The sequence below is a fragment of the Mobula hypostoma genome, chromosome 23 (assembly GCF_963921235.1).
Source record: "Mobula hypostoma chromosome 23, sMobHyp1.1, whole genome shotgun sequence".
NCBI lineage: Eukaryota > Metazoa > Chordata > Chondrichthyes > Myliobatiformes > Myliobatidae > Mobula > Mobula hypostoma.
The window spans coordinates 50,129,873-50,156,151 of record NC_086119.1 but is presented as its reverse complement, the minus strand read 5'-3'; the positions used below and the strand labels follow the sequence as shown (position 1 = coordinate 50,156,151).

At 44.8% G+C, this 26,279-nt stretch overlaps 2 protein-coding genes across 3 annotated transcripts in view; one reads left to right on the top strand and one right to left on the bottom strand.

Moving 5' to 3' along the window:
- Positions 1 to 8,121, bottom strand: part of LOC134336878 (E3 ubiquitin-protein ligase rififylin-like) — a 53,144-nt gene extending 45,023 nt beyond the window's left edge. The window contains exon 1 of one of the 2 annotated variants that reach the window (XM_063031480.1): positions 7,892 to 8,121. The gene's annotated coding sequence lies outside the window, so the exon portion shown is untranslated. The remainder of the gene's footprint in view (positions 1 to 7,891) is intronic. The other variant, XM_063031479.1, reaches the window with a different exon arrangement.
- A 42-nt stretch (positions 8,122 to 8,163) lies between these two features.
- Positions 8,164 to 26,279, top strand: part of rfc2 (replication factor C (activator 1) 2) — a 58,462-nt gene continuing 40,346 nt past the window's right edge. Inside the window, exons 1-3 of the mRNA XM_063031478.1 lie at positions 8,164 to 8,293; positions 8,402 to 8,591; positions 25,105 to 25,174. Coding sequence (XP_062887548.1) covers positions 8,461 to 8,591; positions 25,105 to 25,174 — 201 coding nt within the window. The 5' untranslated portion in view covers positions 8,164 to 8,293; positions 8,402 to 8,460. The remainder of the gene's footprint in view (positions 8,294 to 8,401; positions 8,592 to 25,104; positions 25,175 to 26,279) is intronic.

Below are 26,279 nucleotides of genomic sequence, written 5' to 3'. Positions count from 1 at the left end.
GAGTTTGAAGAGAATTAATTATAAAAGATGTAATAGCAGCATATTTGGATAGCAGTGGCAGGATAGGTCCGAGTCAGCATGGATTTACGAAGGGGAAATCATGCTCGACCAATCTGCTGGAATTTTTTGAGAACGTAACTATGAAAATGGACATGGGAAAGCTAGTGGATGTAGTGCAGGGGACCCCAACCGTTTTTGCATTGCAGACCGGTTTCATATTGACAATATTCTTCCGGACCGGCCGACCCAGGATGGGGGGGCAGGGGGGGTGCCAACGGACAAGAGTAGCAGTCAAATACGCTGGGTTTACCCCAAGAAAGACCATGAAGCCTTGCGCAGGCACCAGTGCGCATGCGTATCCGATTTTTTTTCTACAAATCGTTTTTGGCGATTCTGTTCCGGTGGTGGTGGGGGGGGGGGGGGGAAAGGTGTTAATCACGTCCGGAATATAGATGATAATTAGCTAATACACTCAATTTCGTTTCTAAAAGGGTTTATCTAACGAATTTAACATTAAACACACAGCACATATTTTCCTTGCATGAATATAGTGATAAGTCAATTATCAGGGGAGGACAGGGGAGCTTGAAGTAAATGTTGAACGACCTTCCAGTAGAAGTGATAGAGGCAGGTTCAATATTATCATTTAAAGAAAAATTGGATAGATATATGGACAGGAAAGGAATGGAGAGTTACGGGCTGAGTGCAGGTCGGTGGGACTAGGTGAGAATAGCGTTCGGCACGGACTAGAAGGGCAGAGATGGCCTGTTTCCGTGCTGTAATTGTTATATAGTTATATAAGTCAATAGCATCATAACATCTTAAGTATCTTTTGGATGTTAAACACACAGCACATATTTTCTCCACATGAACATATAAAATCATTGCCACACACCAATATCGCTGAATCAGTGGGAGCCCTGGGATTGTTTTCCTGCAACAAGACAGTCCTATCGAAGGGTGACGAGAGACAGCAATACTCGAACGGGTTTCCTTATGTCCAGTCTATTCCACAATTTAGTTTTCGTTGCATTCATTGCAGAGATACGTTGGAAATGGAAGCAACGATTTCAGTGCTTTTGTGGCTATCTCAGGATATTCAGTCTTGAGTTTGATCCATAATGCCGGCAGAGATGTTAGGTCAAACATACTTTTCAGCCTGCCGTCATTTGCAAGCTCGAGGAGTTGATCTTCTTCCCGCAGTGAAATGGATGACGCATGGGTAATGACCTCGCATGCGTAATGGCTCAACAGTGGGCGTGATAGGGATCGAGGAAAAGTGCAGCTGACTCCTATCGCCAAATCATATCGTTTCCTCGCAGCCCAGTAGCACATGCTCTGCGGCCCGGTGGTTGGGGACAGCTGATATAGTGTACCTGGACTTTCAGAAAGCCTTTGATAAGGTCCTACATAGGAGATTAGTGTGCAAAATTAGAGCAAATGATACTGGGGGTAGGGTACTGACATGGATAGAAAATTGGTTGGCAGACAGGAAACAAAGAGTAGGGATTAATTGTTGCGTTTAAATTTTCAACCTGTTGTTTGCGTTCAAATTTTCAACCGGTTGTTTGCGTTCAAATTTTCAACCTGTTGTTTGCGTTCAAATTTTCAACCTGTTGTTTGCGTAGGGATTAATGGGTGCTTTTCAGAATGGCAGGCAGTGGGGTACCGCAAGACTCGGTGCTGGGTCCGCAGCTATTTACAATATACAAACGGTACATTAATGATCGGGGATTAAAAGTAAAATTAGCAAATTTGTAGATGACACAAAGCTGGGTGGCAGTGTGAAATGTGAGGAGGATGTTATGAGAATGCAGGGTGACTTGGACAGATTGGGTGAGTGGGCAGATGCACTTTAATGTGGATAAATGTGAGGTTATCCACTTTGGTGTCAAGAACAGGAAAGGAAGATTACTATCTGAATGGTGTCAAGTTAGGAAAAGGGGAAGTACAACGAGATCTAGGTGTCCTTGTTCATCAGTCACTGAAAGTAAGCATGCAGGTACAGCTGGCAGTGAAGAAAGCTAATGGCATGCTGGCCTGCATAACAAGGGGAACTGAGTATAACAGCAAAGAGGTCCTTCTGCAGTTGTACAGGGCCCTGGTGAGACCACACCTGGAATATCGTGTACAGTTTTGGTCTCCAAATTTGAGGAAGGACATTCTAGCTATTGAGGGAGTGCAGCGTAGGTTCATGAGGTTAATTCCCGGGATGGAGGGATTGTCAAATGTTGAAAGGTTGGAGTGACTGGGGTTGTATACACTGGAATTTAGATGGATGAGAGGGGATCTGATGGAAACATATAAGATTATTAAGGGATTGGACACGCTAGAGGCAGGAATCATGTTCCCGATGTTGGGGTAGTCCAGGACCAGAGACCCCAGTTTAAGAATAAAGGGTAGACAATTTAGAACGGAGTTGAGGAAAAACTTTTTCACACAGAGGGCTGTGGTTCTGTGGAATGCACTGCCTCAGAAGGCAGTGGAGGACAATTCTCTGGATTCTTTCAAAAAAGAGTTAGATAGAGCTCTTAAAGAAAGCGGAGTGAAGGGATACGGGGAGAAGGCAGGAAAAGGGTACTGATTGTGGATGATCAGTCATGATCACAGTGAATGGTGGTGCTGGCTCGAAGGGCTGAATGGCCTACTCCTGCACCTATTGTCTATTGGGCATCTCAACAAATACACTTAAAAACTTTTATTGTTGTACTGTCAAGAGCATTCTGACAGGCCGCATTACTGTCTAGTATGGAGGGACTACTGCACAGGACTGAAAGAAGCTGCAGAAGGTTGTAAATCTAGTCAGCTCCATCTTGGATACTAGCCTACAAAGTACCCAGGACATCTTCAGGGAGCGGTGTTTCAGAAAGGCAGTGTCCATTATTAAAGACCTCCAGCACTCAGGGCATGCCCTTTTCTCACTGTTACCATCAGGTAGCAGGTACAGAATCCTGAAGGCACATACTCAGCGATTCAGGAACAGCTTCTTCCCCTCTGCCATCCAATTCCTAAATGGACATTGAACCTTTGGACACTATTTCACTTTTTAAAAAAATACAGTATTTCTGTTTTTGCATGTTTTAAAAATCTATTCAATATACATATACCATAATTGATTTACTTATTTATTGTTATTTTATTTATTAATACTTTTTTCTCTGCTAGATTATGTATTGCATTCAACTGCTGCTACTAAGTTAACAAATTTCACATCACATGCCGGTGATAATAAACCTGATTCTGATATGGGCCACCCAAAAATATCAAGCAAACATTGTTTAGTCTCCAGCTTAAATAGTAAGTCATACAAAAGAGAAAAAAAATAAACAGATCTGGACTTAAATTGAGGCCATACTACTTCAAAGAATAAAGTAAGGATTACAAGAACACAGTCAAGATTCTTTCAGATACAAAGAAAATAGGCTTATTGTCACCACACAAAATGCACAATTAAAGATGATCAAGTATTAACAAGGATATTAAGGAAACAAAAATTCAAATTAATTAGTGTACAAATTATTGCCACTAATGATAATAAAACAGATCTTAAACAGCAACTCCACATACCATCCCTTAAACACAGGGTAAATCAGAAATTACCTCGCCATTGCTTTGGAAAATTTGCTTTTGGTATTAGGAAGGTATCTATTCTGGCTGGAAAGGCAAAATGGGAACCTGTCTTTATATGCTTGCCAAGCAATATCACATCCTGAGAAGGTATAATTAAATCGATAAAGACAGTAGAGTCCCTTTTAAATCTGGGGGTTCTTCGCCCTGCCTCATCCCATGACAATAGCCCTGTTTGGCCAGTTTGGAAACCTGATGGTTCATGCGCATGGCCACTGGTTATCACCAGCTAAATCAGTTTGCTCCTTCGCTGGCCATAACTGTTCCAGACATTGGGACCCTGAATGAGGATCTTTCTAGTGGGACTGACCTGTATTATGTTATTATTGATGACGCTAATGCTCTCTTCTCCAATCCTATTGCTAAGTTGTCCTAAGATCAGTTTGCATTTACCTGGAAGAGCCTTCAGTACACCTTTACATGGTTTCCACAGGGATATGTGTGGTGGCATGGGATTTATGTGAATGTGCCCTATCCCCCAGAATTAAAGTAGCTCACCATATAGATAATGTGCTATTAAGGAAACCCTCTGAAGAGGTGGCTTCTGAAGCCCTTAATACTTTGATTGATCATATGTGAAGGTATGGGAAACTAACCCCGGTAAAGTACAGGGTCCAGCTACAATTGTTCATTTTCTGGGAATACAATGGACGAAGGGCGATAGGATAATTCCAGATAAGGTCAGAAATAAAATCCCGACATAACACCCTCTACGGCAAAACAAGAAGCCCAATGCTTTGTTGGCTTTTTGGGAAACAGGCAGCACCACATACTGTATCCCATTTGACTATGCTTTTTTGAGCCCTGTATGCTGTGACCAGAAAGAAATTTATTTTTATATGGGGCCCCATGCAACAATCAGCTTCTGAAGCTGCAAAAGCCATCACCACAGCATTACACATCTCATCATGGAGTGGGCCTCTTCTTTGAACTACAAGTTTCTGTTAAAGATGATGTGACAATCTGGAGTCTGTGGTAGAAGAATGGAGGAAGCAATATGCCTCTGGGTTTCTGGTCCCGAAAGTTTCCTGAAGCTGCCACCAGATACACTGCATTTAAGAAACAGCTTCCTGCCTGTTACTGAGCTTTAACAGAGACTAAAACACAGGCAGGGGATTATCTCATCCCTTTCCGACTTGACTTTCCTACTATGAGATTGGCATTCTCTGACACACTCGCCCATGAGGTAGGGCGTGCACAACAGAGTTCAGTCGTCAACTGGAAGTAGCATAATTCTGAACAAGCAAAGGCACTGGACAGAATTTGTAAAATACATGAACTGGTTTGACTCAGGCTATGTCACTCACACCTGAAGTTACTCCAGGCGAAGCCTCGTCTGTTGTATGAAGAATTCACTTTAATCTTGTCTCCTGCTTCACCAGCAGCTCTGGGATATGGATGAGTGGTCGTCGTGTTTGGAAGGCTGCAACCATTAACCTTCTCATCCAACAAGTGCTGAAAAAGGAAGGCTGTGATGGGCTGAGTCAATATGCAGAGCTTTCAGCAGTTCATACTGTCATCGTACATAAACTGAAGCTCATATTTATACCGATTCCTGGGCTGTTGCTAACGGACTTGCTGTCCAGTTGCCCTGATGGAACCAGCAGTCCAACACTGTTATGGGATGTCCCTTATGGGGAACAGAGATATGAAAGACATTTGGAACTGTTCAGCACATGTTACTATTACAGTTTACCATGTTGACACCCAATTGAAAGATGATTCACAATGTGATGATTTAACAAAATTGCTGAGAAACTTGCTTGTGTTGACATGGTGATGTCTAGCCCCCACCCTCAAATAGCATTATTGCCACTTGCTCAGTGGGCCCATGAATTTTCTGCTTGCAGCATGAAAAATATCTGTACAAGTTAAACACTGTAGGTTTGTTAAGAAATGCTTGTTAATACTCCCTCTTGGCCTCAAGGAACCAGTGACATGAGAACAAAAGACTGAAGAGTTTATCCTGTCTCTGCATGTCTCTCAGTGCTTATGGATTGAACCCCTGATTGAGGGGGTCTTTCACTCAGTTCTTAGGACTGCACTTAGACTGAAGAACTATGATCATCAGTGCCTAGGACCCAGTTGATTTCACGAGTCAAAACTTCTGGTCAAGATGGTGCCAGCGAACTATGATTCCTTGGGCAACATCTCCCCAGAGAGCAGATCTCTCCAATTATTTCACTTTTTCTACACCTTCTGCTTGTTCTTTTTGTCTTGTTTGTGTTACGGAAGCTGTTGGAGCTGGTGATATACAGATTGGAACTCCATAGAAGGATCCAGCACTCTTGTGTCCGCAGAGCTATCTCATGGAGATTGGTGGGGGAGGGGGGCATCGAAGAGGCCCGAGAATACTCGTGGAAAAGACCAGAGACCAAGGTTATGAGCAAGTCCATCTCGAAGCAGTAAGGAAGACTGAAATATCGAGATGAATGCAGTGGGGGTCAGCGATGGTCCTTGTATGCTGACAAAAAGTTGTTTTGGATATTCTGAGATTTATGTGATCATTGGACTGTACTTTATATTGGTTTGCTTTAGCTTTCTGGTGTTTTCTTTCTCATGGCTGATTGGCAGGTGGAGGTTTTGATGCTACTGTTGCTGTTCTTTTCTGTGTAAGGGGGCGGGAATTGTTATTGTTGCTGTTTTTTTCTGCAGGGGAGGGTGGGGTACTTGATGTTATCGTTGCTGTTCTTTTTCTGCATGGGAAGGGGGTGGGGGATTTCTGGGGTCTGAGAATTTTGTTTCTTTTCTTTTACATGCTGGGGGTAAGGGGGGGGGGTTGAGTTAATGTCTATTCTTTCATCAGCCCCCATGGTCTTTCTGTATTTCATGGCTACCTGGAGAAGACAAATATCAGAGTTGTTTTGTACATACTTTGACAGTAAAATGGAATGAACCTTCGAATCAGAATTCGGAGCTCTCCTGACAACAGCGACAATCAAGTTCCCTGACAACAACAACAATCAAGTTCCCTGACAACAGCGACAATCAAATCTCCCAACAATCAAATGCAGACTACAAACCATGATCCCCGAAATCTTTGTAAATTACTACGTATTATTTTGTGTTTTCTATTTTTTGTTAATAATTTAGGCTTAAGTCATTTTGTTGTACTTATATGATTCGCACTACAGTTCCTGGACACTCAAATTGTTTGTCTCTTTTGGGTCTGATCATCAAAATAGTCCATTACACTGACAGTAGTGAAAACTGAGAGGAAGCTACTGGCATAATGAAGCAAGCCCTGAACACCACCAGAGATTGAAGACCTTTATTGCTGTCTTAAATGCCACTGGCGTAATGGGAAGTAAATAAGTCTTAAGTTAAAATTGCATCGTACTGATCTGTTAAAAGGATCAATGCAATTCATTTTTAAAATAAGACAGAAGAAATTCATAACATGAAAATTTTCAAAATAATGCAATTTCCTGTAGTCAATCACTCTACTCAACTACCGAAGCATAAAGGTAAATACAAGGTGCACAAAATCTTGTTTATGTAGCAGACCATCTCACTTGTTACATTCCCTTGGTAATACAATTGTATTTATAGACATTGAATTGCAAAAACAAACCACCCATTGTAACTGTCAGGTGAAATACATTTAAAACAACTAAAACAGGTTAATTTAACCAATGAAAAACTCATCTACCATACACCACAAAATACCTCCCCTCAAGTTTACTTTGTATTACGAAACACATTAATTTTAAACACAACACAAGCCTTCAATAAGGTAAGGCTTACCGACAATTCAGCTGGAAAGATTAGCACCAAATAAAAGCCAACAACTTGCCAAACAGATTTAACTTAGCTCAGGCTTTAGAGTACACCTTCTAAACCAAACATGAAGACTTTTACTCTAGTTATGTTAAATACTCATCGTCAAGAAATACCCGGAAATATATCTTTAACTCAACTGGCAGCAACTATCTTCAGAGTTCCTATAGTAATTATATTCTCATACATACTTCTACCAACAAGTCACTATACAAAAAGGAAACATCATCGACCACATTAATCTTTATGATAGCAACACTAAACGCAAATATTATATTTACAAAATGCACAGTAGGCTAAACGCTAATTCAAGTTTTAGCAAGGAGATTAAGTTAAGGCGTGTTTTGACAGTATGGCTGGTATTTGGAAAGGAGAGAGGTATGTTTTAGGGAAACTCCAGTGCAGGTTCGCCTCTCTCTGTGGCACGTACACCATTAAAGCACAAATACTAATACTAGTACTGGAGTGTCAGCTACTTCCTTACCTACGGAGCTTTCCTGCGATCCTTGCCCAAAACTTTTCCTCACTTCGTTTCATCGGCAGCGCCGGACTTTAGCGTTAAACACGCTGGGGACTAAAATGGGTGGGAGCCGAGCCGAAAAGAGAGTGTACACCCAGCGAAACAACGGAAGAGAAGCGACGAGCCCCGCACTCAATGACTCGCTAGACCTTCCGCCTCAGACTCCAACCGACCGCGCTCCGTCCCCGCTCCCGCTCGCGCTCGCACCCGCCACCGCGGTGCACGCGCGCGTCCGCCGCCCTTCCCCTGCGCTGCACAGGGTGACGCGGGGATACTCCTGACGCTCTGCTGAAGTAGCCTTGATTTAAAAAAAAACGCCGCCTCCTCAAGCAGAAACAGGATTAACGTAAAATATGAGAACTCAAGGTATAAAATGTAGTCATTGTTGATGTATATTTAAAGAGTCTGTTTCAGTTAACTACAATCAATCACGCGCTCTGTTACGTATTTCCCTTTGCTCTGATGGTCGGGCAGTGACGCATGGACCGCCGGTGCCGTGCTGACGTAACGCGCGTTGCGCGGGAACTGTCGACATGGAGACGGCGAATGGTGCGGAGCCGGGAGCTGGTGATGGGGATGGGCGGGAGGCCGAGGCCGAGGCGAGCGGTAGCGGTGGCTCTGCGGCTCGAACATCGTCCACCGGCGCTGCGTACGAGCTACCCTGGTGAGCGATAGCGCCCTCCGGCATCATCCGTGCAGCATGTTGTAATGGGGTTCGGGCATTGTAAATCCCCTAACAGAGGCATGTGATGGGCGGGTGGTCGGGCAGCCCCTCCCGGGTGAGGAATACTCCATCTCTGGGTGATTGAGAAGGCCACTGATGGGCTCTTTTGTGTCCTTCTGACACATGAGCATCTGCAATGCTCTTCCTCTAACTTGAGCTAGGAGTCAATGGGGCTCAGGGAGACTGTGAGCGCATCGGTGATTGTTTCCTCTGCCCACTTGTGTTAATTTATGTTATGAAAACTATTGTGTTGCTGCAAAATGCTCATTGTCTTGTCACTTATATCTTGAGAATGTATGCCCAGGCCAATGAACTTGAATCTGAACACCTGGTAGTTCAGTAAATACCGACTCAGTCCTGAAGCCCGAAACGTCGACTGTATGTTCATTTCTATAGATGCCGCCTGACTTGCTGAGTTCCTCCAGCATTTTCTGTCTGTTGCTTTGGATTTCCAGCATCTGCAGACTTTATCTACTTCAGCATATAGTTGCCTATTTCTGGAGTTAGCTTCTGTTGCCAACTTGATAGTAACTGGGACTTAAGTAACAGAATGTTAGCTGGGGGAGGGTATTGACGTTGGTTTGCTTACTTTTTTCGATGAATTTGAATGGGTTTGAGGTGACTTTGTTGGTTGAATTGCCTACTGTAAGTAATCCAAATCTCAGAAGCATTTGTGACAGCATGAATCATCAGTAGGCCTAGCTTTGCGCAGGTCTGACATTTTTGTTGTACTATTTATTTTTAAACCTTTTCAGAAATACCTGGAGAAGGTTATACTGTCCTTGTGCACTGTTCTACTGTTCAATACGTTGACTTGACTTGGTGCATTTGGACAGGCTGCATCTCCAGCTGGTAAGAGGGGTGGGGGGGGGCTACAGCACGGGATCAAAGTAAATTGGGGAAAGTTGTAAAATTACCTCCATCATGGGCACCAGCCTTTATGTAATCCAATACATCTTCAAGGAGCGGCGCCTCAGGAAAGAGGTGTCCATCATTAAGGACCCCCACCACCCAGGATATGCCCTCTTCTCATTGTCGCTGTCAGAAAGGAGGTAAAAAAGCCTGAAAGCACACACTCAGTGATTCAGGAACAGTTTTTTCCACTCTGCCATTCGATTTCTAAATGGACACTGAACCCATGTACACTACCTCACTACTTTTTATGTCTGTTTTTGCACTACTTATTTAATTATTTAATGTATATACATACTTAATTTTTTCTTTATTTATCATGTATTGTACTGCTGCCCCAAAATTAACAAATGTTATGACATATGCCAGTGATATTAAACCTGATTCTTTAGAAGTAGGCTACTGGCTCCTCAAGCCTGGTGTGATGCTGAGATTTGATTATGAATATGGCTGATATCTCCCATGCTTCATCTCCTTTCTGTGACATTTCATTATCGCCCTCAAGGCCCTGATCTTGCCAAAATTTATCTATGTCTTTAAAGATGTAGCCTCCACATCCCTTTGGCATGGAGGGTTCCGGGGATTCACTACTCTGTGAAAAGAAATTCCCACACACCTCAGTTTTAAATGACTGCCTTCTTGTCTTGAAACTATGCCTCCTGGTTTGAAATTCTCCCATTAGTGGAAACATCAGTTTCTTCTCTGTTAAGTCCGCATTACATTTTGTATATTTCAATAAGATCACTCCTCATTCTTCTCAACTTCAAGGAGTATAGATCCAACTTCTTCAGCCATTTATGATAATACAGTACACCACCTTCCTGTCTGATTTCTTTCCACCCCTACAGAGTCTCAAAATTGACATGGATCTGCAATATTCTGAACATTTGAGAATCTGAAACTGGATAGAGAATAAACTCCAGAGTTTAATAAAGTAGTTCCAAGTTGGTTCAGTTATTGGACTGTTATCCTGAAACCCCGTTTCCTAATTTGGGGCTGTCCTGCTAGAGGAAACAGCAGCTCTCAATCCATCTTGGATTTCTCACCGCTTAGCTAAAAGCCTGTTTTACTCTGTCTCACTCGACTGATGTCAAGAAGTTATTTCTCCCCATCGTTAGAGAAGCGTAGACAGAAATGCAGATTTCATTTCCAAGGGTGGAATTCTGGACTATGTTGGAATAAGGAGTTCTGGGAACAGGCGGGAAAGTGGGACTGAAGCAAAGTGACCTCCACCATCATCTAATTAAACGTCTGCTGTGGAGTTGGAAGTCCACCCACACCATTTTTTAATATGAAAATTATGATAATTCTCTCTTCTCATAATCAATCTAGTCCTTCTATGTTGCACCAAGATACATTTATGTTTCCTTGGATAAAGAGGCAAAAAATATTTACCCTCCCTCCCCCACATTTTAATTCTGGCTTCTGCCCCCTTCCTTTCCAATCCTGATAAAGCACTTTGGCTTGAAATGTCTTGTTTGTTTCCCTCCATAAATGCTCCATGAGTTGCTGAGTTCCTCCAGCATTTTGTGTGTTGATCAAAAACACAATTTAATCCATGTTGCTCGGTGTAGTTTTGCCAAAACAATGTTGAATTGAAATAATGTATCCTTTTGGACTTTATTCTGCTTGCAATAAAGGCCCATGTACTGATAAAATTGGTGTTGTACTAGTCATATTTACAAAAAGGACTACTGGATTTTTTTTGTGATAGATTTTATAAGTACAGGAGTAGGATTGAGGGTAGTAATCCCCTGTACCTTACTGTGTAGTAAGCAGCTTCCCAAAGGTGATTCACAAGGACATTGTCAAACAAATATTGACTTCATCTCACACAAGAATGGACCTTTAATGAAGCATATTTTTGACAGCAAGTAAATGCAAGAAATATTTTAAAGTTGTAAAGAAGGCTTCAAAAATAAAAATTGATAAATACGGTCAAATTAAAGAGTATCATTTAAATAAACTTCTCGTGTGTCAGCCGGTTTTGTGGTTTCGTACGGCAGGTATTGTTCTCACACTTCTAATTGTTTCTTGTCAAGCCACTCCTGCAGCTCGTAGCTCCGTCAGTGCACCGCGGCGAAGCCGTCTCGGATCTTGCTGAAAGGGCACGTTTGGACCAGGTGGAGGATGTTCTGGGTTGGGGCACCACAAGGACAAGCTGCGGTTTGTCGGGCGCCCGATCTGTATAATGTTTGCGCTCTTTTGGCCTGTCGACTTCAGAGTCTATTTGCAGCTGTCCAGTTTTCTCTGGTAGCTGTAGTAAAGCCCAGGAGGAGTGAGGTGGATTCGTCGATTAGATCTCTGCTGGGGTGGGATGGCATGTTGGTATGCCAGCATTAGTGCCATTCATTGTGTTTGTCATAGGAGTCGAGGTTTTTCAAGTTGTAGAAAGGTTTTCAGGATTTGCGTCGGGAAGTTGGAGGAGCATTTTCGATGAATTTATGAACTGGAATTTTGCAGGGCATATTTTGGATATGCTTGTGGAATTCTGCTGAATCTGCTCTTCTACACATCTCTGGGGGTGCTGTTCCGCTCAGTGTTGGGATCCTTTGGCCAGGTGTGGATTTTAGGGTTCCTGAGATTATTTTCATGGAAGTACGGAGCTGTATATTGATGATGTTTGTGTGAACACTTCTCTCCCAGGTGGGTGCACAATATTCGGTGACCGAGAAACATAGTGCAGGCTAGATTGGGGGGGGGGGTTAAAATGTTGAGTTTTAGAAAATGGGATAATGCTCATTATTTTTGAGCATCTGAGGTTATTATGTATTGAATTACTATCTAGTGCACATTGTTAAAGGTTATGAAATGGAGCTTAGTTTTAACTTGCAAGGGGAAATGAATAATTATAGATTGGAATAATCCTGCTGAAGGGTCTCAACCTGAAACATCGACTCTTTTCCATAGATGCTGCTTGGCCTGCTGAGTTCCTCCAGCATTTTGTGTGTTGCTTGGATATGTCTCAGCCGAGTAACAAACTGACTCTGGATAGGATTGACCACTTAATTCCCAGTCCAAATATGGTATTAAATATGTCTACGTATGAATTACCAGTGAAACAAAATGTAATATTTGAAAGGTATGTAAATATTGGTGTAACTTACATTCAATCTTTGAGATAATTTATATTGCACTGGATCTAGTGCCTCTGTTTCCCTTGAGTAGATCATTACCAGGAAATCCCAGGCTAAATATAAATTTGCCAGTACTTGATAAGATGATTTGCCAAACAAGTCTTTGCAAACATTGTGCAGGACCTTTGCATGAATATAATGTGCTTGTTTTTTTTTTGATGAATATATTCCTTTGACAATAGCTTTTTCTTCTCTCCTCTCTCCCTATTCCTCATTTAAAAAGTCTTCACTCCTTTTTCTATGTTTTCTGTCATCTCTTTAATTCATTGTGACTTTCTTGGGTCCAAGATTATTGCAGAATGATGCAGTGTTACAATTTGTTTTGATCTAAATATTAAGTTATAGAGAAGTCTTTCAACTTCCTAGTGTTGCACTATCGTGGCTGGAATACCTGTTACTTTATTGTTGGGTCAGAATTCTGGAATTCCCTCCTTGACAGCATTGTGGATTCACCATCAGTCAATGCAGGGATTGCAATATTTCTGTATGTACCGCCGGTGTATAAGAGCAGGCTGGTGGAGAAGATGCTGAAGTTAGGGGATGTCTTTTCTCAGGGCGAGTTTGATGTAGGATGTTCCAAGAGCACTCTGCACACTATTCGGGTGACAAATGACACCCCGTTTAGGGAGAGGTCGCGGCGGTTGGCCCCAGCAGATGTGGAAGATGTGCGGCAGTTGAAAGACGCAGGGATTATTGCAGAGTCCCGAAGCCCCTATGCGTCCCCCATAGTGGTGGCAAGGAAGAAAAATGGGAAGGTACGCATGTGCATGGACTATAGGACCCTGAACCGCCGCACTGTTCCCGACCAATATACGGTCCCGAGGGTGGAAGATGCCTTGGCCTGTCTGAGTGGTGCACAGTGGTTCAGTGTATTGGATTTGCGGAGTGGGTATTACCAGATTCCGATGAGCGAGACTGATAAGGAGAAGACAGCCTTTATCTGTCCCCTGGGGTTTTTCCAGTTCGAACGAATGCCCCAAGGTATCTCAGGGGCCCCAGCCACCTTCCAGCGGCTCATGGAGCGGACAGTGGGGGACATGAACCTGCTGGAGGTATTGGTGTACCTGGACGACCTGATAGTGTTTGGATCTACGTTGGAGGAACATGAGGAGCGGCTGCTGAAGGTGCTGAGTCGGCTGAAGGAGGAAGGGTTAAAACTTTCTCTGGATAAATGCCAGTTCTGTAAGACATCGGTCAGCTATGTCGGGCACATAATCTCGCGAAATGGAGTGGCCACCGATCCGGGTAAGATAGCCACAGTCACCACCTGGCCGAGACCTCAGAAGGTGAGCGCCTTACGCTCGTTTTTGGGGTTTTGCGGATATTACCAGCGATTCGTGAAAGGATATGCGAAAATGAGTCATCCATTGAACCAGCTGCTGTGTGGCTATCCACCTGTGGGGAGGAGGAGGAAGGGAGACCGAGGGTCGGAGGTAGGAGGATACTTGAACCCAGGAGAGCCTTTGGATTGAGGTGGGATGCTCAATGTGAGGAGGCGTTCCAATCTCTAAAAAGGGCGCTGACGCAGGCCCCAGTGTTGGCTTTTGCTGATCCCCGGAAGCCGTATGTTCTACACACTGATGCCAGTCACAACGGTCTGGGGGCTGTTCTGTACCAGGAACAGGGAAACGGCTTGAGGCCGGTGGCATTTGTCAGTCGGAGCTTGTCGCCATCTGAGAGAAACTATCCCACTCACAAGCTGGAGTTCTTGGCGTTGAAATGGGCGGTGGTGTACAAGTTGAGTGACTACCTATACGGGGCCCAGTTTGAGGTGAGAACTGATAACAACCCCCTCACTTATATCCTGACCTCGGCGAAGCTGGACGCTACTGGGCACCGGTGGTTAGCAGCCTTGTCTGCCTATGAGTTCAGCCTGAAGTGCCGCCCGGGGAGTTGGAACATCGATACAGATGCCCTGTCTCGTCGGGCGCACGACGAGTCAGGCACGGCCGAGGAATGGAAGAGTGTCCCCGCCCAGGGAGTAAAGGCCATGTGTCAAGTTGGGAGCGACGGGGAAGTAGGAGCACAGATGGGAACGGATCGGGCAGTAGATCAACTGGGGGCTGACGATAACGCGCTGCCCACTGTTTACTGTAATGTGACTGCTCTGAGGAACAGGCAGCTGCCGGAGTTGAGTCCCCAGGAAGTAGAGGCAGCTCAGCGTGATGACCCAAGCATTGGCACTATCTGGTACGCGGTTAGCCAGGGTGATATGGAGCAGGTGGAGAAGGCGAAACATGCCTCCATTCCCCTACTACTGAAGGAGTGGTCCCGGTTGAAGCTGAAGAACCACGTCCTGTACCGGGTCACGTCGCCTCTGGACCACCCCCGGCGCTGGCAGCTGGTCATGCCTGAGAAGTATCGAAAGGCTGTGCTCCAGGCTCTACATGATGATTCCGGGCACTTAGGGGTAGAGAAGACCTATGGATTAGTCAAGGACCGGTTTTACTGGCCCCGGATGAGGGGGGAGGTGGAAGAATACTGTAAGACCTGTAGCCGTTGCGTCGGGAGGAAGACCTTGCCTGCGCAGGCGGCCCCGTTATCCCACTTGCAGAGTGTGGGACCCATGGACCTGGTGTGTATGGATTTCCTGTCTATTGAGCCAGACACCAGCAACACCGCGAATGTCTTGGTCCTCACGGATCACTACACTAGGTATGCGCAGGCTTTTCCTACTAAGGATCAGAAAGCGACTACAGTGGCGAAGGTGTTATGGGAGAAGTACTTTGTTCATTATGGCCTTCCCCGGCGGATCCACAGTGATCAGGAACGGGACTTCGAGAGCAGGCTTATCCATGAATTGCTGGATATGCTTGGGGTTGAAAAGTCCAGAACCACCCCCTATCACCTGCAGGGTGATCCTCAACCCGAGAGGTTTAACCGGACCCTGCTGGACATGCTCGGCACCTTGGAGATTGGACAGAAGAGTAAGTGGAGTCAGCACTTCGCCCATTTGGTTCACTGTTACAATTGTACTCGCAATGATGCTACGGGGTACTCGCCCTACTATCTGATGTTCGGACGGGAAGCGAGGTTGCCCATTGATCTGTGTTTTGGGACTGAAGCGGGGGAAATACCTTCGAAGCCGTGTCTGAAGTACGTGTCCGATATGAGGAGAGAGTTGAAAAGGGCGTACGAGTTGGCTGAGGCGGCAGCCACCAAGCAGAACCAGCGGAATAAAAGGAGGTATGATCAGAAGGTAAAGTTCGTCCAGCTATTGCCGGGAGACCAAGTCCTTATCCAGAATTTAGCACAGGGTAAGCACAAGTTGGCGGACCGTTGGGCAGCCACCCCATATGTGGTAGAGAGTCAGATGCCGAATCTCCCGGTTTCCCGGGTGAGACCTGAGGGCGGGCAAGGGCCTGTCAAGGTACTCCATCGGAACCACCTGTTGCCTCTGGGTCGAGAGGTGAAGATGGACCCAGAGCCCGAATGCGAGTTTACTCCTATTACGAGGACTTTGCGAGGGCGCGGGGCGTGGGAAGAGCCCGCTGTGAAGAAAACGGGGCCAGTTCCCACCTCGAGAAGGGATACGTCATTGGAAGATGATGATTCGGACGTGTGGTACCCGCTTCCGTTCGCTGATTCCTCGGTGCCGGGAGAAGAGACTCTTGGCCCTTCCATCACTGAGTCAGGGGAACCGAGGGAGGATGTTGCAGAGCCGCCTGTATTCCAGCCGGGATTGGGGGAGGGTGTTGCAGAGCCGCCTGTATTCCAGCCAGGATTGGGGGAGGGTGTTGCAGAGCCGCCTGTATTACAGCCGGGATTGGGGGAGGGTGTTGCAGAGCCGCCTGTATTACAGCCGGGATTGGGGGAGGGTGTTGCAGAGCCGCCTGTATTACAGCCGGGATTGGGGGAGGGTGTTGCAGAGCCGCCTGTATTACAGCCGGGATTGGGGGAGGGTGTTGCAGAGCCGCCTGTATTACAGCCGGGATTGGGGGAGGGTGTTGCAGAGCCGCCTGTATTACAGCCGGGATTGGGGGAGGGAGTTGAAGAGCCGCCTGTATTACAGCCGGGATTGGGGGAGGGTGTTGCAGAGCCGCCTGTATTACAGCCGGGATTGGGGGAGGGTGTTGCAGAGCCGCCTGTATTACAGCCGGGATTGGGGGAGGGTGTTGCAGAGCCGCCTGTATTACAGCCGGGATTGGGGGAGGGTGTTGCAGAGCCGCCTGTATTACAGCCGGGATTGGGGAGGGTGTTGCAGAGCCGCCTGTATTACAGCCGGGATTGGGGGAGGGAGTTGCAGAGCCGCCTGTATTACAGCCGGCATTGGGGGAGGAGAGGGTGGAGGCAGAACCCGAGCCAGAGGGCTCACCGGGGCAGAGGGATCCCGGTGAAGGGGAAGGTCTGACAGATAGGCTCGAGAGGTCAACTGGGGTGTCTGAACAGGGAGAGTCAGCAGAGGAAGTACAGAGGCCTCAGAAGAGTAGGCATCCCCCGGAAAGACTCACTTATATAGCGCCAGGAGAGCAGGGTGTGATCTGGGTTGGGTTTTGTGTTTTACAAGGAGTAATGGTGAACTCTGTTAACGTCATGAGGGCATGACTTTTTGAGGTGGGGGGAGAGTGTACGGGGTCTTTCTTTTGTTACATTTAAAATGGCGATTTTGTTATGTTAATCTGGGGAATGCGGCTTTGTTGTGTTTAACGCTGCAGAGAGTTTGCGCTAACAGTTTGTTTTACTTTAAATGAGATAACCAGGTTCTATTAGCCAATGGGTGGTTATGTGTCGTTTTGTTTTCGGATGCCATGCTGTATGATATGACTGTGGACTGAGTTTTGGCGGGGAGTCGGGAGGAGAGACGAGGAGGACGGCGGATGTGCGGAGAGGCTCCGGTCGATCACTCCGGGTGGTCCCGAGCCGTGAGTCGACAGAATTCGGGTGGTCGTCTGACGTCGAATTGAGCTCCAACGGTAGCGCGCGAAGAACTTGGACTTTGATAAGTGTTGGCGCCTTTTTTTTCCATTACTTTCCTCTCTGTATCAAATGTATATTAATGTCATAGAATTAGTAATATCTATAAAGTGTATTTGTTAAAATTTACTGGGTGTGCTGGCTGATGATTGATGTTTGTGATTGATTCGGGCGGCGACTGACCCTGAGGGGAGTGTTGAAGCAGATGCTGGGCGGGATTTCCCCTAGACATACACGAGCCAATATAACGGAACGTTACATGTATATAAAAAAAAAGAATCTTTTTGAAGCAGCTAGAAATTGGAAATAAATATGGCTATTTGACCTTGCAGATTTGCCTAGATTTGATAGATATATTTAAAACTCTAAGCCTACTTGGGTCTGTCTCATCTTCCATTATGTAGGTGTCCTTCGATTTATGAGTTTTTTGCTGTACAGTAGCACAATTGATTTTTGAGAGTATTTGTCCGTGTCACTAAGCCTTCTTTACTGTAACAAAAATCCTTTATGTTAAACGGCAAAGGGAAGACTTCTATCAATATTAGCAACAAGCAACAATAGGAATTGTGCTGAAGCTACATGCTGTTCAGTGGACTGATAATCGTTAAATACAGACTGGACCATCTTAATAACCAATGAGCCATTAACCTAAAAAAAGTGGCTTATTGATTAATTATTGATTCAATTGGCTATTGAAAATAATCCTCTGCTGCTTCTAGTAAAATGTTACCTCCGGAAATATGTGGTATGTTAACAAAAGGAAGATGGAGAGGAAGGAAAAGGGTAGGTCAGAAGATCATAAACAAAGACATGGGCCCCTTCATTTAGTGAAGGAAAAAATGAGATTTTATGGCAAGATTTTAAAGAATATGATTGGGAGATTGATGTTGTGAAAGTGCCAATATGATGAAAGGCAGCCATGGCTGATTTAAACATTTCCAAAAATGTGCATTGTACATAATACTTATTTGTATTGCAGATATTGTGATGACAGAATATTTTTTGAAGGGCGTTGAAATGAATCGTGGGAAGAGTGCCTTCACTCCTAACAAGTTTAATATGGAAGAGATAGTGAATGTTCTCTCTGCATCCATCTTGGGAGATGAGAGAAGTGACCCAGGCTACAATGAATCCAAAGTCCATCTTGACTTTTTCCTTGGAGATTTTGTCGAGAGTGACCCTAAAGTTAAATATCTCTTAATCTTGCACTCAGAACCTGATTGATCTGAAGGATGTTCAAGTGCCAGACTTCCAATGGTGCAGTGCACTAACAAAAGCAGTTTAGAAAATAATGCCAGACTTCCAAGATGATACCATGTTTTTCATTCATTCATTAATATTGTGCGAGGAGCACCTTAACAGTGGAGCCTTGTTCATGGTTGACAATGCCCTAACAATCTGGTTGACAATAAAGGTATGGATGGCTTGACAGCATCTTTTTCCTCCCAACACTACTTTGTTGCAAATCATGGACCGGATGCTTCAAGCAGGGCAAGGCTGCAGTGAATGATGCAGCATGTCATTTTGGAGTCAAATGACAATGATGAGCCCACTGTTCAGTAATTTGGATGAGTGCAATATCAACCGTGCCGTGGATTACGTTAATTCCTCGAGGGATCAAATAATTATACCAGTATATGCAGAACATATATGGTGCAATAATAACAGGGTTGTCATGATGAAAGATTTTAATTTCCCCATTATTGATAGGCATCTTCCTAGAGCAAGGGGTTTAGATGGGGTGTAGTTTGTTAGGTGTGTTCAGGAAGGTTTCCTGACACGATATGTAGATAAGCCTACAAGAGGAGAGGCTGTACTTGATCTGGTATTGGGAAATGAACCTGCTCAGGTGTCATGTCTCTCTGTGGGGGAGCATTTTGGAGATAGTGATCATAATTCTATCTTCTTTACCACAACATTGGAGAGGGGTAGGAACAGACAAGTTAGGAAAGCGTTTAATTGGAGTAAAGGGAAATGAGAAGCTATCAGGCAGGAACTTGGAAGCATAAATTGGGAACAGATGTTCTCAGGGAAATGTACAGCAGAAATGTGGCAAATGTGCAGGGGATATTTGTGTGGTGTTCTGCATGGGTATGTTCCATTGAGACGGGGAAGGATTGTAGGGTACAAGAACCGTGGTGTACAAAGGCTGTTGTAAATCTAGGCAAGAAGAAAAGGAAAGCTTATGAAAGGTTCAAAATTTAGGTAATGATAGAGATGTAAAAAATTATAAGGCTAGTAAGAAGGAGCTTAAGAATGAAATTAGGAGAGCCCAAGAGTACATGAGAAGGCCTTTGCAAGCAGGATTAAGGAAAAGCCCAAGGCATTCTACAAGTATGTGAAGATCAAGAGGATAATACATGAGAGAATAGGACCAATCAAGTGTGACAGTGGAAAAGTGTGCATGGAACCGGAGGAAATAGCAGAGGTACTTCATGAACACTTTGCTTCAGTATTCACTACAGAAAAGAACCTTGGCAAATGTTGGGATGACTTACAGTGGACTGAAAAGTTTGAGTATATAGACGTTAAGAAAGAGGATGTGCTGGAGCTTTTGGAAAGCATCAAGTTGGATAAGTCACCGGGACCGGGCGAGATGTACCCCAGGCTACTGTGGGAGACGAGGGAGGAGATTGCTGAGCCTCTGGCAATGATACTTGCAACATCAATGGGGATGGGAGAGGTTCTGGAGGATTGGAGGGTTGCAGATGTTGTTCTCTTATTCACGAAAGGGAGTCAGGATAGCCCAGGAAATTGTTGACCAGTGAGTCTTAATTCAGTGGCTGGTAAACTGATGAAGAAGATCATGAGAGGCAGGATTTATGAACATTTGGAGCGGCATAATATGTTTAGGCTTTGTCAAAGGCAGATTGTGCCTTATGAGCCTGATTGAATTTTTTGTGGATATGACTAAACACATTGAAGATAGAGCAGTTGATGTAGTGTATATGGATTTCAACAAGGCATTTGATAAGGTACCTCATGCTAGGTTTATTGAGAAAGTAAGGAGGCATGGGATCCAAGGGGACATTGCTTTGTGGATCCAGAATTGGCTTGCCCACAGAAGGCAAAGAGTGGTTATAGATGGGTCATATTCTGCATGGAGGTTGGTGACCAGAAGTGTGCCTCAGTGATCTGTTCTGGGACCCCTACTCTTTGTGATTTTTATAAATGACCTGGATGAGGAAGTGGGGGGATGGGTTAGTGAATTTGCTGATGACACAATGGTTGAGGGTGTTGTGGATAGTGTGGAAGGCTGTCAGAGGATACGGCGGGATATTGATAAGATGCAAAACTGGGCTGAGATGTGGCAGGTGGAGTTCAACCCAGATAACTGAGGTTGTTCATTTTGGTAGGTCAAATATGATGGCAGAATATAGTACTAATGGGAAGACTCTTGGCAGCGTGGAGGATCAGAGGGATCATGGGGTCCGAGTCCATAGGACACTCAAAGCAGCTGTGCAGGTTGACTGTGCGGTTAAGAAGGCATACGGTGCCATGGCCTTCATCAACCATGGGATTGAGTTCAAGAGCCGAGAGGTAATGTTAAAGCTGTATAGGACCCTGGTCAGACCCCACTTGGAGTACTGTGCTCAGTTCTGGTCACCTTACTAAGGGAAGGATGTGGAAACTACAGAAAGGATACAGAGGAGATTTACAAGGATGTTGCCTGGATTGGGGAGCATGCCTTATGAGAACAGGTTGAATGAACTTGGCTTTTTCTCCTTGGAGCGACGGAGGTTGAGAGGTGACCTTATTGAAGTGTATAAGATGATGAGAGGCATTGATCGTGTGAATAGTCAGAGGCATTTTTCCCCAGGGCTGAAATGGCTAACATGAGAGGGCACAGTTTTAAGGTGCTTGGAAGTAGGTACAGAGGAGATGTCAGGGGTAAGTTTTTTACGCAGAGAGTGGTGAGTGCATGGAATGAGCTGCCGGTGACGCTGGTGGAGGCAGATACAATAGGGTCTTTTAAGAGACTCCTGGATAGGTACATGGAGCTTAGAAAAATAGAGGTCTATGGGTAATTTCTAAAGTAAGTACATGTTCAGCACAGCATTGTGGGCTAAGGGCTTGTATTGTGCTGTAGATTTTCTATGTTAACATGGCCAGACTACACCAGGAGTATTGTGCGCAGTTTTGGATATCTCATCGAAGAAAGGATGTGCTGGCATTGGAGAGGATCCCGAGGAGGTTCATAAGAATTATCTTGGGAATGAAAGGGTTAAGAAATGAGGAGCCTTTGATGGCTCTGGGTCTGTACTCGCTGGAATTTAGAAGAAACTGGGAAGGGATCTCATGGAAAGCTATTGAATATTGAAGGTCCCAGACAGTGGATTTGAGAGGATGTTACAGTAATGAGGGAGTCTAGGGCCAGAAGAGACAGCTTCAGAATACAAGGATGTCCCTTTAGAACATAGATGAGGATTTTTTTAATGTAGCCATAATGTGGTGAATGTGCAGTCCAAGTCATTGGTGGAAGTAAAGTGGAAGTAGCTAGGTTCTTGATTAATAAGGATGTCTATGTTACTGGATGAAGGCAGGAGAATTGGATTGAGAGGGATAATACCTCAGCCATGACTGAATGGTGGAGCAGACTCGATAGGCTGAATGGACTAATTCTGCTCCAATATCTTATGGTCTGTGTATGTGTATGATTCTTGTAGATTTACAAACCTGAAAAAGCCTAAAAAGACACTTTTAAATGAACAAAAAAGGATGGATTTGGTGGAATGTTGTTCCAGAATAACAGGTTGAGATTGCAAATGAGACGGTGGCTCAGATTCTAACACAGAGGTCACAGGTGGAGGAAACGGCCACCAGCATGGTGTGACCATGTGACAGAAAAAAAGCCGTGATTCGTTGTAAAGTGTTGCATCAAATGAGGAAGAGGGAGCTTTCAAGATGTCCATTGACACCTTGCTTTTGATACTTCTATCAACCACCAAGAAACAATCATAGGAGGAATCATTGCTTTCAACATCATAAACTGTAAGTCATAGAACTATCCTGTCCTCTTATCATAGAGGTATTAGGCAACAGCAAGCAGGAGAGTCTGGAACAATCACTGAGCCTGGAGGAGCTGACTGGCTCCAATGGTTTCATTGATTTTACTGAAACTCTAATGAGTGACTGAGAACTGGTTGAGTTATATTCTGCTCTGTGGGACTGGATGGGCCCAGAGCTGCTGGAAGTCAACAACACTGTGCTTTAAGCTGGCAGCATGTTAGATTCCGTAAGGGAAGGCTTCATAACCCTCATCTACAAGCAGAAGGGGAAGAGAGATGGTATTAGGAATTGGTGAACCATTTCACTCTTTACTACATTGTAGCCTACAACATCTTGTCCAACACCATTGCCAACAGGGTCAGTCTTCCCTGGGACAGGTGATCCACCTGGACCAAATCTGTGCTGTACCTGGCTGGAAGATCTTTGACAGCCTTGCGTTACTCTGGGATACCATCGCCTATGCGCAGAACAGGAGGATGGACGTCTGCCTGGTCAGCTTGAATGAGGAGAAACCCCTTTGATAGGATATCACACACTTATTTGATGGACGTACTGTCCAAAATGGGCTTTGTGGAGGGGATCAGGAATGGTATCAACTGCTCTGCATAGACATCTGTAGTGCAGTCCAAATCAAGGGTGAGAAACAGGTGTCTTCCCCATTTAGTTTAGAGTCCAGCAAGGTTGCCCACTCTCCCCGTCTTGTTTTTCTGCTGTATAGAGCCCCTTTGCCATAGCCATCAGGAAAGACGAGCATAAGAGGGGTGACGTTGCAGGGCAGAAGAGGAACTCAAGTGGAAACCCTCCTCTACATGGATGATATCATCATCTTCTGCTCTGATCTGAGGTTGGTTCACAGATTAATCAGTGCTGACTAGTTTCAGTTGGCATCGGGGCCAGGGTTAACGGCATGAAGAGCAAGGCTATGCTCTTCAGCAATTGGCATGACTGGTCCAGTGTCCACTTCGCTGTTAGACCAAAGGTGTCTTGCCTGAAGGTGCTCAGGACCTCGTTTGGAGGGGCTAAAGCATGCAACAACAATTGGCCAGTGGATTGGGAAGGTAAGTCAGATATTGGTTTGTGGAAAGGACATTCCCTATCAACCTGGTCATTAAGTGTGAGCTGTTCTCAGGGCTGCTCTGCTTGGCGTAGATGTGGCTCACCCCCTGTTCCTCCAGCTTGGCAATCAACCAAGTCATCTTCAGGTTCATGTGGTGATCCAAGATGGAGCGTGTTAGATGCATCGCTAGATAATGGGGGCAAATAAGTACCCAATGTCACCCTCACTCTGATGACCACCATCATGGTTGGCTGCATTAAGCTGTGTGTGGAGCCTAAGAATGTGGACACCAATTACCGTTATGTTTTGTGGTCCTATCTGTCCCCAGGATTGTGAAGAATTGGTCTGGCCGTGTTGCCATGCAATGGCCCAGTCAGCTGGACATTGCTGCACTACTTTTCATGGAGAAGTTCTTTCAGACCAACACCTTTGAGCACGTCCATCAGGCATGGTCAGTATGGAATGTCTTGTGGACAGTGCAGGAGAGGGAATCAATAGACGCAGTGGATGGTTTGCTGAGCAGACCATCTGGCAGAACACCTCATCACCAGACCTTGCCAATAGTCACCAAGACCTTCACTTGCTGGCAATGAGAGGAGCCCTCCAAGTAAGATCCTTCTGCATGCCTGGACCTGCCTGTGAGATTACTGCAATGGTGATGAGATGGTTGCTCACCTCTTTGGGGACTGGTTTTGCGAAGAGGGCGTGCAGAAAATGAAAGGGCCTGTGTCACAATTATCCCAAGCAGCTGCTTGACAGAGGACTCTGATCTACGGCTGTTCCTCAGAGAACGGACATTGTGTTGCTGGCAGCTCATCAACTCGGCGAAAGATGCCCTTGGTCCGCCTGAAGCTTGTTGATCTGCCAGCACATTGAGATGTTTGTAGAGGAATGCTGCTGACTGACACATTCCAGACTGCAGAGTGTGCGCTGAGGGACACACTGAAGCTAGGTGCGGCCAGTGCAAGAGCTTGGTGAGGAAGGAGCATGGTTTTGGAGAGGGGCAGGCCAGGTTGGATTTGGAAGCCCCTCATTTATTGTAGTAGTGTACCACCCCATGGGGCTACATGAGTTGCAACGGGCCTATTGGTTTTAGGAATTTAATAGAACAGTAGCGAAGTATTGACTATGAACATAAGAATGAAAAGGCACTGAATGGTTTATTTTGTAAATAATGCATAAATTTAGTTTATTTTGATATAATAAAAAATCTTTATCTGTTGACTTGATACACCTTCAATAAGTTTCCTCAGTCTCTTTTCATTATTTCTCAAGTCCCCAAATCCCTTTAAAAAACAATCAGTGTGATTTGCTTTGTGAAGTTTTTTTTTAAAACATCAACTTAAAAAAAATTGTCAAAGGACAATCATATCAAGCTGTCAATCTTGGATTTTAAGCTACTATGATTTTTCTTTGTTTACAGGGTTGAGAAGTACAGACCTTTGAAACTGAGTGAAGTAGTGGGGAATGAAGAAACAGTCAGTCGGCTGGAGGTAATTTTCTCGCATTTTTCTGCAGTGTTTAAAGTCAAATGTCTCTTGACTGGTTGAGAACTTGATGAGCGAGGAAGAAACAAGGCTACATTTGACAGACAAGGAAATTGATTTATTATTGTCAAATGTATCGAGATACAGTGAACAACTGTTTTTACATTCTACCCATACAGATACTTCCATTACAACAGTACTACCTTTGTACAGGGGAAAACAATAACAATGCAGAATAAAATGTTACAGTGCAGGCATACAGTAAGGTGCAAGGCCATGATGAGGTAGATCAAGAGATCAAGTGTCCATCTTATCGTACAAGAGGACTATTCAGTAGACCTATAACAACGGGATAGAAGTTGTCCTTGATCCATGCATTCAGGTTTTTCCTGTGTGATGACGGGGAGAAGCGAGAACGTCCAGGCTGGTTGGGTCTTTGGTTATACTGGCTACTTTACTAAGGTAGCGAAAAGTGTATACAGAGTCCATGGGTGGTAGGCTAGTTTTTGTGATATGGAAGCTATGCTGAGAATTTGAGCAGTTTACAACACAATTGAAAAGCAGAATCACGAACGTAATAATCTCCCAGTTACGACAGAGGAGCAGGAGGTTGTGGGGTGAGTTGGAGACAGTTCCTTGTGGACTTTATGCACCAATCTTAAAAGGCGAGCAGAGCCTGTCTGGACTTGTCTGCAGAACAGATCACTTGGGTTAACAGTAAGTAGGGCTAATTAGCAAACACTGACTTATTTATTTTTATTTTTTTTAAGCGGGGTTTGAGTGGAGTGGCCATTGTTGGAACAGCCATTGTGTTAAGAGTGGTCAGGCTTTGGCTCAATAGGCTATGGCAAGAATAGTTGCAGGCTAAAACTTAAGTTTCAGAAGGTATAAGCATAACAGGTGTAGACAAGATGGTAGTTCAGGCAGTGAAATGCTCCTCCTGTGAGAAGTGGGTTTTCAGGATACCCAATGGACTTCCTGGTGAGAACATTCCCAGGAAGTGTACCCTGTTTGTTTTGTAACTCCAAAACATAAAACTAGTTGAAAGCAAAAACAAGGAGCTGGAATGCATGTCTTACTTGTGTTTTTACTTTACGTGAGGCGTGCATGC